The 12,608-nt window shown below is 38.1% G+C and overlaps 1 protein-coding gene across 1 annotated transcript in view; it reads right to left on the bottom strand.

The window, feature by feature from the left end:
* The window catches only part of DPP10 (dipeptidyl-peptidase 10 (non-functional)), a 1,145,057-nt gene that overhangs the window by 192,865 nt on the left and 939,584 nt on the right, over positions 1-12,608 (bottom strand). The window contains exon 10 of the mRNA XM_006895132.1: positions 11,194-11,291. Within this exon, the coding sequence (XP_006895194.1) occupies positions 11,194-11,291 (98 nt within the window). The remainder of the gene's footprint in view (positions 1-11,193; positions 11,292-12,608) is intronic.

The raw sequence follows: 12,608 nt of genomic DNA on the forward strand, positions 1-12,608 counted from the left end.
GGAGGGACAGCGCAGGAGGGGAAGACCTTCTATGAGGTGGATTGATTCAGTGACTGGGGTAATCGGGATGGGTGTGTCAGAGGCAATGCAATTGGAACAGGATAGAGCAGGGTTTAGGGATGTTGTACATAGGGCTCTATGAGTCGGAATCGACCCAACTGCACATAACAGTAACAACAACAAAAGGCATTGGACATAAAAAGGGCCGAACTAGCTCAGCATTTCTTAAGCTGAAGGAGTGGGAAAACAAATTCAAGCTATGGGTGGCAATAATTAAGGACACTTTGGGTAGAATGCTAAATGATCCAGGCAGCATTTAAAGAAAAGGGAAGGAGTACACAGAGTCACTGTATCAGAAGGAATTGGCTGACATAGAAGAATTTCATGAAATGACACATGAGCATGAGCCTATGGTGAAGAAGGAGGAAGTTCAAGTTGCTTTGAAGGAATTCGCAAAAAATAAGACCCCAGGAGTAGACGGCGTACTAATTTACATATTTCAACAAACAGATACTGCCCTGTATGTGCTCCCTAAGTTGTGCCAAGAAATCTAGAGGATAGCCAGCTGACTAACTGACTGGAAGAGATCTATATTTGTTCCCATCCCAAAGAAAGTTGACCCAACAGAGTGTGGAAACTATAGAACAATATCATTAATTTCACATGCAAGCAAGAGTCTACTGAAGATTATCCAAAAACAACTGGAACAGCATATCAGCAGAGAACTGCCAGAAGTCCAGGCTGGGTTTAGAAGAGGTCATGGTACTAGGGATATTATAGCTAATGTTAGATGGATCTTGGTAGAAAGCAGAGAATACCAGAGGAATGTTTATCTGTGCTTCATTGACTAAGCATAGGCTTTTGACTGTGTGGATCACAACAATCCATGACTGACTCTGAGAAGAATGGGAATCCCAGAACATTTGATTGTGCTTATGCGAAACCAACACTTGGACCAAGAGGCAGTCATCAGAACAGAGCAAGTAGACACTACAGCGTTCAAAATCAAGAAGGGGGCCATCAGGGATGTATTTTGTCTCCATACCTTTTCAATCTGTATGCAGTACAGATCATCCGAGTTGCTGGGCTCTACGAGGAGGAATGTGGCATCAGGATTGGTGGAAGAGTCATCAACAAACTATGTTATGCAGGTGACACAACCCTGCTTGCTGAAACTGAGGAAGACCTGAAGCATTTGCTGCAGAAGGTCAAAGACTGCAGCCTTCAATACAGACTGAAACTCAACATCAAGGAAACAAAGATTCTCACCACTGGGCCAATTGACAGCATCAGTATGGATGGTAAAGAGACTGAGATAGTTAACAGTTTTAGTTTACTTGGCTCCACAGTCAACACTCTTGGTAATAGCAGCCAAGAAATCAAGAGACGAATTGTATTGGGAAAGTCAGCTGTGAGGGACCTCTCAAAAGTCCTGAAGGGCAACGACATCAGGCTGGAGACTAAGGTGTGCCTGATTCAGGCTATAGTCTTCACAATTATGTGCTATGCATCAGAGAGTTGGACAGTGAATAGGGATGATAGAAAGAGAATTGATGCTTTTGATCTGTGGTGCTGGAGAAGAGTATGGACTGCTAGGAGAACAAACAGGTTTGTCTGGAGTGGGTGAAGCCGGAATGCTCCTTGGCGTCAAAGATTCTGAAGCTTCATGTGACATACTTTGGGCATGCTGCAAGGAGAGACTGGTCCTTGGAGAGGGACATCATGTTTGGGAGGGATGGCGCAGGAGAGGAAGATCCTCGATTCTGTGACCGGGGTGGTGGGAATTAGTGTGTCGGAGATGGTGAGGTTGGCACAGGATAGAGCAGCGTTTAAGGCTCTTATCTAAAGGGTTGCTATGAATCGCAGGCAACTTGATGGCACATAACAACAACAACAACAATAAAAGCATTGGAAAAATGAAATGGATTGGCCTGGGGCATTTTGAGTCAATGGTATGATCTACTACACTAGAAATACAGAGGTAAGAAAAAAAGGGGTTGCTGTCATAGTTATAACGACTATTTCTATCTGGAGGGAAAAAACAACAACCCTCAAACAACAACGTATGCAAGCTTTTGAGTAAACCAGTATATAATAAAATTTTTATCTTTTTTTATTTTTCTAAAAGACCATTTTTAGATCTATCTAGAAATACCATCCATACATATGTAAGGAAGACCGGGTAATACCACTATCATCCACATTTTACAGCAAAAACCAGAGCCAAATATTGCAATCAGAAATTGGTCAAACATGCAACCAAGACACGTTAGTAATAATGATTAACTGGAATGCAAAGTTTGGAAAAAGGACGAAGGAAACACAAAAGGACGTTGGGAAACACATACTTGGTGACAAATTTGAGGCTGGAGATAGAAAGACAGAATTCTGTACAGTCAATGCTTTATCCTTTGTAAATATGTTTTATAAGAAATCCAAATGGTGGGGAAACACATGGACCTCACCTGATGGCCTACAGAGGAATCAGATTAATTAAATATATGAAGAAAATCATTGGAGAGGGTCAATATCAGCTGTTAAAATAGGCCAGGGGCCAATTGTGGATCAGATCATCAACTACTCATATGCAAGTTCAAACTGAAACTAAAGAAAATCAATTCGTATCCACAAGAATCAAAGTTTAATCTTGACTCTATTCCTCCTGAATTTAAAGACCATCCAGGAACAGGCTTTAGACCATGGATACTAATGAGCAAAAGTTGGTAGAAGTCATATATTTCCTCCTCTTTAGCCTTGGTTGTTGGTGTATGAGAAAGATAGAGGTATTAAGGGGTCTTCCTTGTATACATATAGATATTATTCTGTCACTCACTACACTGTATTTCAAGATCATCTAGAAATGGCCTTTTTCACTATAAAATGGTCATTTTAAAGATAAACATTACTTCAATTTTTCTCATCTTTTCATTTCTAGCATCATAGATCATATGATTATCTGATTCAAAATATCCCATGCCTACCTATTTCATCTCACCTAGTATGTCAATATTCATGCTTTCCTTTTCTTCCTTAACAATCTCCAATATGTCTCTTCCGAGATTACTCAGATGTTATTTGTCACTATTGTTGCTAGTTGCCTTGGAATAAATTCTGATTCCTGGTGACCCATTGTGTATAAAGTACAACAGCACCTGTACGGTTTTCAAGCCTCTGCCCTTTCCAAAGTAGTCAGATCTGTCTTCTGATTTGCCTTTTGGTGGGTTTGATATGCCAATTTCCTGGCTAATAGTTTCATGCTTAACTATATGAGCCACCTAGGTACTCATACTGTGCAGTTTTTTGAGGAGGAAGAAGAAAGCAAATTCACAGCTTCTTCTATTCCTTCCATTCCTCCAACTAAATTTTTCAATAACTTTTCTAAGTTTGCCCATCACGCTCTTACCACAAGGAGCAATTCTAGCTTTCTGCTACTGTAGACCTTGCCAATATCTTTTAAATACTGCTCACACTTTTGTTAATAGTCATAACCCACATTTCAACTACTTACTTTTAGTATTTCATCTATTCTGTTTCCAATACCTTGATGAATATGTTATGAAAATGAAATCATATGCTTTTATGGACTGGACCAGTAATCATGCTTTACCTACTGAACTAAGATAGCACAACAGCCTCTTCAAAAATTTCTGGCAGAAATGTAAATAATGAATATTGGTGACATTTTTAAGCCTTAAAACAAAATAAAGGAAAAAAAAAGTTTTCATTTATTTTCCCCCATCATCTATGTGACCAGATGGATGTAGCCTCTCCATTCACTCTCACAACAGATTTTATCTGTTTTGTTCAAAGTTTTGTGACTCTTAGGGTCTATTTATGTAATAATTACATAGTTAGATACAATTATAACATCTACATATTATTGTCTTTTCATCAGGAAAAATGAAGAAAAAGATTTATCTAATAATCAAGCATGAGGAATATTTGAGCATACCAGTTTCCCTGTGAATTTTTAATTTCAGTAGGTACTTTGATGAATATTGTATAATTCTTGTAGCACTTACATAATGCCATAGGGCATAAAAAGCAAACTTGCTATGCATATTTTATACATAATAAATGATGTGATTGAGTCAATATCATTATTAAATACCACTATATTTGATCTACATGTACAGAATTTTTCTTTATAGAATCCTTCCTAATTCTAAGCAAATATAAATTATGACATTGTTAACAAGGGTGACTAACTTAGTTATACTTTATCTAAATTATTACAGTGGTAAATGTTTAATTAATACTGAAATATTTGACAATTGGTCTGCCTTTTGATATTTTTTTATTTGATGATACTCTGCTATATCCTATCTTGTAAACTTATTAGAAGCTGTCTCATGTAACAAAATCAACATCAGGGATCAGTAGCCTGTGTTAGAAAGAAAATTGAATGTCTCCAAATTGTTTCCATCTCAAAGGTTTTAAAAAACTGATAAAAATTAGATTTTTCAAAACACTGATGAAAATTGGACAAAAAATACTTGTGTCTTTGTGCTCAGTCCCTTTAAAGATTGGGAGATTGAAAAACAAAGACATAAAGTGACTTGCCTGAGGTCACACAAGGAGATGGTTTTGGTGACAACAGCTACCACTGCTAGTCTAATTTTCTATCCTATTAATTCAGAACATTAAGTATGTCAGAGGAAAAGATGGGCATTATGAACCACATAAATTGTTAAAACTTTCCATAATTGCTTTATTTGTTCCTAATTCTTCAATGCTGGAAGCAGAGTTCAGAAATATTGTTGTTGTTGTTGTTGTTTTTATCTGCCATTGAGTTGCGTGTGACTCACAGCAACCCTATGTACAGCTCTGAAGCCAGCCATACGCCTAACCAGTCTTACTGACTTTGATACATCTATTCCTATTATTGTGCGACTCACAATATTGTATTGTGCAATATTAATATTGTATTTTTATTGTACAATATTATAAAAATACAATATTGTATTGTATTGTATTGTATCAGTGTAGGAGAGGGAGACCCTGGATGAGATGGATTGATACAATAACTGGGGCAATGGGGATTGGTGTGTCAGAATTAGTGAGACTGGCTCAGGATAAGGAAGAGTTCAGAGCTGCTGTAAATAGGGTCACTATACAATGCAGGCGACTCAACAGGCACCTAACAACAATAACATATTATGACAGGTTTAGAAGCAGGAGTGGCATCCACTCCCTAAAAAATCATGCCCCTGGAAAACCCTATGTAAATGTCAATAGTTGTAGTGGGCCTTCAGTCCTTTTGTTCATAGGGTCACTATGAGTCATGCTCTACTTGGAGACAATCAATAACAACAACATATCCATTATCCCAGTTATAATGTAACTCTATCTCATCTGGGTTTTTCCTCTCCTCTGTTGTCCCTCCACTCTTTCAAGCATGATGTCCTTCTCCAAGAACTGGTCCCTCCTGGCCACATACCCAAAGTATGTGATACAGCGTTTCAAAACACTAGCCTCCAAGGAAAAACTTAGTTTCATCCTCTTCAAGACAGAGTTGTTTATTTTGTGGGCGGTCCATGTTCAAGACTCTTCCCCAGCCCCACAACTCAAAGAAATCAATTCTTCTTGCATCCTTGGTCATTGTCTAGCTCTCTAATGCATAGCAATTAATTGTGAAGACCTTGGCCTGGGGCAAACACACCTTAGTCTCCAAACTGACATCATTGCTTTTCAGCACTCGGGAACAGTACCTGAAAAGCACATTTTCCCAGCACAATTTGTCTTTTACTTGTGATTGCTGGTGTCAAGAGTGTTGATTGTGGAGCCAAGCAAGTTGAAATTTTTAACAACCTTAATCTCCTCTCCAACTATCATGGTGCTGCCAATTGGCACAGTGGCGGGAATCTTTGCCTTCTTCATACTGAACTTTAATCCATATTGAAGATTACAGACCTTGACCTTCTGTAGCAAGTACTTCAGGTCCTCCTCAGTTTCAGCAAGCAAAGTTGTGAGCCTTCCTCCAGTCCTGACGCCACATTCCTCCTCAAAAAGCCCAGCCTCCTAATTGAAAAGGTATAGGGACAGGATGCATCCCTGATACACTCCTTTCCTGATTTTGAACCCTGTTCTATTCTGAGAACTTCCTAGTCTGAGAATAGGGGTTTCATATGAGCACAATCTAATGTCTGGGATTCCCATTCTCTTCAAGGTTAGCTACAATCTGTTGTGATCCAAACAGTCAAATCCCTTTGTGTAGTCAACAAAATATACATAGATATTCCTCTTTGCTTTCTGCCAAGATCCATGAGACATTGGCGATAATGTCTCTTTCCAAGCCCAACTTGTATGTTTGGTAGTCCTCTGTTAATATACTGTTCCAGTCATTTTTGGATAATCTTCAGCAGGATTTTGCGTGGGTGTAATATCTGTGATATTGTTTGATAATTATTCACACTCTATCGGGTACCTTTTTTTTCCAACGGGAATAAATATAGATCTTTTCCAATCACTTGTCCAGGTAGTTGTCCTCTCATTTCTTGGCACAAATATAAAGCTTATATTAACATTTCTACTACAAAACACACCTTTAAAGTGTTACAAGGGAACTCTAGTAGCCTACTGGCAAGAAGCTGTGCTGCAATACTGAAGGCACATAGTTTGAGGCCACCAGCTGCTCCTCAGAAAAAGGATGGATAGTCTCTTCCTGTGTGATTAACTGCCTCTGAAAACCTGCTGGAGGGTCAGCTATGGGTTAGTTCCATCTTGACGGTACACAACTCCACCACCACCACCAAAATGTTATAAAACAAGTAAGATGTATATGGATATCTGTCATGCTTGCCTAAAAGTTGGCTTTTTTAGCCATTAATTAGCACCCTCTGGTCTCCAGCTACTTTAAGTGTAGACACATAGTCTTGGAAATCTTGACTAACTGTGAAACTAGGAAAAGAGAAAGAGTGTGCTTACACACACAGGGGGGCAGCAAGACTTGAGACAAGCAAGATATGTGGTTGCAAGACTTTGAGGGAGACTAGAGCAGACTCTGTTGGTGAGACCCTGGTGATGATGTTGGAGAAACTGTGGCATTGCGGTGGAGAAACTGTGGGAAGGTGTAGCAGAGGAGCTATGAGATAGGGCTACAGTTAAAGGTGTTTTTCTGTTCTTGAAGGATGCTTGAAGAAGCTAACTTGTAAATTGCTGGATGCTTGTTTGCTTGGAGGAATTGTGCCTTGGAATTTGGACTACAACTTGACTTGTACTGCAAGATTTTCTTTGCCTCCTCCACTCTTGAACTTCCTTCACTTAACAAATTCCATAGTTGTTATCATAACTGTGAGTCAGCAATGAATAAATGGACCTCTTGCTGTTGGTGTCACTGTAGAGGCACCATGGGACTGGGAGTCGGCTTTTTGTCTGCTTTCTACTCTGGGACAGTGAGAGGCTGTGCTACTCTTACTCCCTCTGGGCCTTTCAGAGAGACACTCAATGGCCTGTGCCCTCATGTCCAATTTTTCCTTCCTTGGACAATATCCAAAGAAGTAAGGGACGATGGAAGGAGGTGAATGTGGGGAGGGGGTAAATCACGAGGTTGCAAAGATTGGTGGGTGGAGAGAGGAGGTGAAAGAATTATGAAAGATCCAATAGGGATCTTAAAGATGGTGTAGTAGTGGGCATAAGCCAATGGTGATTGATTTTATAAGATGCAATGAATGGGGATATTATAAGAAAGACAATATGAATGAAAAGAAAACCCCAAAACTAAAATTTTTAAAAAAGATAACAAAAACAAGGAGTATGGTGCACCTGATCCAAGTAATGAATTTTTTACTTGCCTCATGTGTATGCAAAAGCCAGACAATAAAAGAGACAATGGGGGGGGGCGGATGGCTTTGAATTATTGTTCTAGATACAGAACACACAAACTATGAGCGCTAGAAGAAAAACTTTTTTTTTTCCCTTGGGAAAAGTACATCCAAAAAGTCCTTAGAAGTGACAATGAATATCAGCAAGATGTTTGTTTGTGTTTTATTGACCCTACAAAGTAATTTGATTCTGTGGATCACAACAAAATATGGCTAACATTGAGAAGAATGAGAATACCAGAACACTTAATTAAGGGAAGATTGCATGGTTTAAAATAAAGAAGGATGTGTGTCAATATGCATTACATATGTATGCAGAATAAATAGTTTAAGAAGCTGGACTACATGAGGAAGAAAGTGGAACAGGATTGGAGGAAGACTCTTCAACTCATCTGTATTTATGCAGTTGCCTCAACTGGCTGAAAGCAAAGAAGTCTGAAACACTTGCTGCAGAAGATCACTGACATTCAATATGGATTACATCTCAACATTAAGAAAAAAGACATCCTCACCAGTGGATCTCGTAGCAACATCAAGACATGAAGAAGGAACTAATGTTGTCAATGATTTGATTTTACTTGGGGCCACAATCAACACTTGTTTTTGTTGTTGTGGTATGTCATTGAGTGCCTGCAACTCATAGAGAACCTTTGTACAACAGCTCTGAACATCGCCTTCTCCTGTGCCAGTCTCACTGACACCTTCTCCCAGTGCCACAGTCACTATAACAATCCATCTCATCTGGGATCTTGGAGTAGGAATAGAGAAAGAGTAGATAGATAATTAACATTGCATTAGAAAAGATGAGGGGAAAAGCTATGTGAAAGGAATATATGATTATGCATTATATATATGAGAATAATCTGGAACAAGGGCTATATAATAGGGTGGGATGAGGGATTGGACAGGGAAGTGAGAGAAAAGGACAAAGATGAATTTTAAAAAGAAAAAGAAAAAGAAAAGTTCTCTCCCTATAGAGTTGATTTCAAGTCATAGCAAGGCTCCATAAGGTTTCCAAAGCTGTAAATCTTTGAGAGGCCACTGCCCATCCTTATTAGGTGGAGCAGGTGGTATCTTTGTGCTATGGACTTTTTCGTCAATAGCACAACACAAAACCCCCAGAACAAGAAAAACAATATCCAGTTGTAAAAATATAAATAAATGAATGAATGAATGAATGAGTGAATTGACTGATAGATACAATGACTGTAAAAATGGGCTCAAACACAGCAAGTATTGTGAGAATGGTGCAGGATAAGACACGCTTTGGATCTGCCATTCATATGGTTGCTATGAGTCACAGTCAACTTGATGACACCTAATAACAACTACAACAGTAGCATAAAGAGATATCACGCCTGCAGAAAGAATTCATGTGTGACAAAGTTGATGGTTCAGAACAAAGAAGAAAATACATGATAATGGAAAATGAAAATGGATAAACATGGTAATGACTGGGAAGATGGTTCAAAAACAACAATGTTTCTTTCTATTGCACAAAAAGTCACTGTAAATTGGAACAGGCTCAACAGTACCTGGTGCCTAAGAATAACAATGAACGACATCATGTATATCAACTCACATGGATCTTTAAGGCCTTTCGTTAAGATATACTGCATAACTTGAGCAAAAAGTCTTCTCATACTTTCTACGTAGGTGACCAAGAAGTCTTATGGTTCTATCCTAGCAAGCTCATCCTCATTAGTTTTCAATCTTCTCATGAGTAAAATATAATACAGACATGTCTTGGAGATATTATGTGTCTGCTTCTGGACAACCATGATTAAGTGAATGATGATAAAAGGATAGTTACACAATTTTTCCAAATGATTATAAATGTTATAGTTAGACTATAGTTTATTAAGCCTGTGATCACATTTTTTAAAAGGTACAACCATTCTGGTAGGCAGTTTGGCACTTCTTCAAAAACCTGAACATGGAAATTCCATATGACCAGCTATTCCACTGCTTGGAATATACCCTGAGAATATGAGAACTGAGGCACAAACTGAGATTTGCACACCAATGTTCATAGCAGCATTATTCGCCATCACAAGAACATGGAAACTGCCCGAATGTCCAACCACAAATGAATGGATTGAGAAATTATGGTAACAGTCACATAATGAAATGCTATGCAGCATGCAAAAGAAATAACTTTGTAAATTATTACCTAACTTGGGAGGGACTGGAGATCATTATGCTGAGTGAACTAACAGTCCCACAAGGATAAACGTTGTATAAAACCATTGCAGAATGAGTATAAGAATCCAGGAGGGGTGGGAGAGGCTGGAAGCAGAGGGATGTGGGGAGGAGAAGAGGAACGGGGGGAGTAAACTTTGGGTTGTATAATTTGATGGGGTGAGGGAAATTGAAAGAACTTGTTCAAATTTGTATTCGAATTTTGTAAATAACTAGTAGGGGGGGAAAGATGGAAGACAGAAAGAAAAAATAATTAAATAAAAAGGCTTCTCATACTGCAAGAATTACCAAATGGTGACAAAGGAATAGAAAATGGCATACTGCTGGAAAAAATGACCCTGCCAACCTGCCTGATGCTGACTTGCACAAAATTTCAATTTGTGAACTAGAATTATTTTTTTAAAAAACTAAACAATGTACTATAGCGTAATGAGATATGCCTACAGTTTATATTAGATTGTTAATGAAAGTTCTTCCAGTTAAACATTCCATAGTTTTTTAACTATGGAAGTTTTTATAACTTTTTAAAATGCAAAAGATTTCTGCATAATTTAGAAATATTCTGCATTCTGGGAAAATTCCAATTATAAAAGGATTTTCCTAAAAAATTGTTACTCAATGTAACAACATTTGAGTATTATTTCTATCTGAACCTTGCATTTATTGCAGATAAAATCCCTACTCAATTTCTTAAACATGAAAGCATGCCATATTGGATATCTCTAAACAAAAATGTATTCAATTTCTCTGCAAAAAGAAGAATGCTAGAGAGGCAATCGGCCAGCTGCAGGGAGAAATTTGGAAAAAAATCCACAAATTTTTCAGTGATTGTACTATTTTAAAAATGGAAAGGCTATTTTCAGGAAGAAAATTCAATAGCAAATTATCCTTTGTCCCTATCTCTCTGTCACATATTCTGTAAAAGGTCTATTGTCAGCATCAGTATCATGAGTCATTTTGTGGCACTGCTAATCACTTGGAAACTTTAAATGGTTCTTGGAAACAGTCAAAGAACCAGAATGACTTCATTTCTGAGCTAATGGAGGCAACTTCAGCTCTATTCACGTGGCTTTGTTGAGCTGATCACCTCTCTCTTTAAATTGCAACAAAATGGTAATTGGAGTGAAAATATCTATTTCCCTGTAAAAGCGAAATTGAAATTGCCTACCTTGATTTAAAGCTGTCGGGTGGCATGAGTTCCAGAGTGTGAGTTGGTCCGTAAAGGTTTACAACATACAATTTTATTGCTGGGTTCACTTGACCTGCCTTTGAGAAAATAAAATTTGTAAGGAAGATACATTAAACCGCATATTTCTTAAGAAATAAAATGATTGCATTTTGATTCTACTTTGTGTGTGTGTGTTTTAGGAGGGAGAAAAGCTTAATTCCTCTAAAGTAGAAATGATTTTAAATTCAACAACTTGATTGCATTTCATTGTTTTTGTAAATTGCTACTTCTCAGGTATCTTAGTCAAAGACAATTAAGGAAGATAGAAAATCATGATGGCTCTATTCATTAGAAAGTGCTATGAGGTGCTTACCTAAAAGGGTACTAGAAAGGCTGGCGTAGATCAAACAGCTACTCACATAATAGGATAGGAAATGCTATGCAAAGAAGAGTTGACTAATTTAAGAAAAAAGGTTTAAAACAAAATCCCAAAACTTAAAATCTGTTCAGTCCAGGTGCCACATGTCTTAAATGCTGTAATACTTAGTTTCCATTTACCTTCTCTTTTTTTTTTCTCCCCTCCTAAGTTTACTTTATTTCCATTTGGGAGGGTGGGACATAGGGTAAACTGCCTCCACTAAGCATATATATTAGTGAAGAGTAGGAAGACAGTGCTAATTTGAGTTCAGTGACTCAAAATTTTATGGCCTAGTGTCTGGAAGGCAATCAACAGCAACACAACAGTGCTAAGAAACTGTGCTACAATCTCCAAAGCAAGTGGTTTGGATCCATCTGCTACTCTAAGGGAGAAAGATCGTCAATCTCCTTTCAGGTGACTTATTGCCTCTAAAACACATTGGAGGCTCAGCTGTGGTTTGGTTCCAACTTGAAGGTGCACAACAACAACATGTATAAATGAAGCCTTGGTGGTGTACTGTGTTACGTGTGGATCTGACAACCAGATTGTTTGAACACAAATTGTCACTTATTTGAATCCACTAACTGCACTATAGGAGGATTAGGACCATCTTTTCTAGTAAAGATTTATAGAAACTTAACTGTGTCTGAAAACCTGCTGGCCGGTCAGTGATGGATCAGTTCCAACTCTACAGTACATAACAACAACAACAACGGTTAATTATTAGGAAATTAGAATTTATTTAGTCTCAATGCATTTGTTTGAGCACATAAAGCAGTTAGTATGCACCAGGCACATGGAGTTGCTATAGTTAATAAGTAGAGCACAAAGTAAGGGTACTGCACTAGCCATCTCTTCAAATGTCTCAGCCACACTCCTAAGATAATGTTATGCTCCTTTTCTAGATGAACACAGAGATGCTAAGGAAAACCTGCAATGTGAAGGAATTGAAGCAGTCAATATTCAACCCCAGAAGACATTGCAAAAAACACCAGTT

This window comes from Elephantulus edwardii, unplaced genomic scaffold (genome assembly GCF_000299155.1).
Source record: "Elephantulus edwardii isolate Elephantulus edwardi_28Jun2011 unplaced genomic scaffold, EleEdw1.0 scaffold00160, whole genome shotgun sequence".
Lineage (NCBI taxonomy): Eukaryota > Metazoa > Chordata > Mammalia > Macroscelidea > Macroscelididae > Elephantulus > Elephantulus edwardii.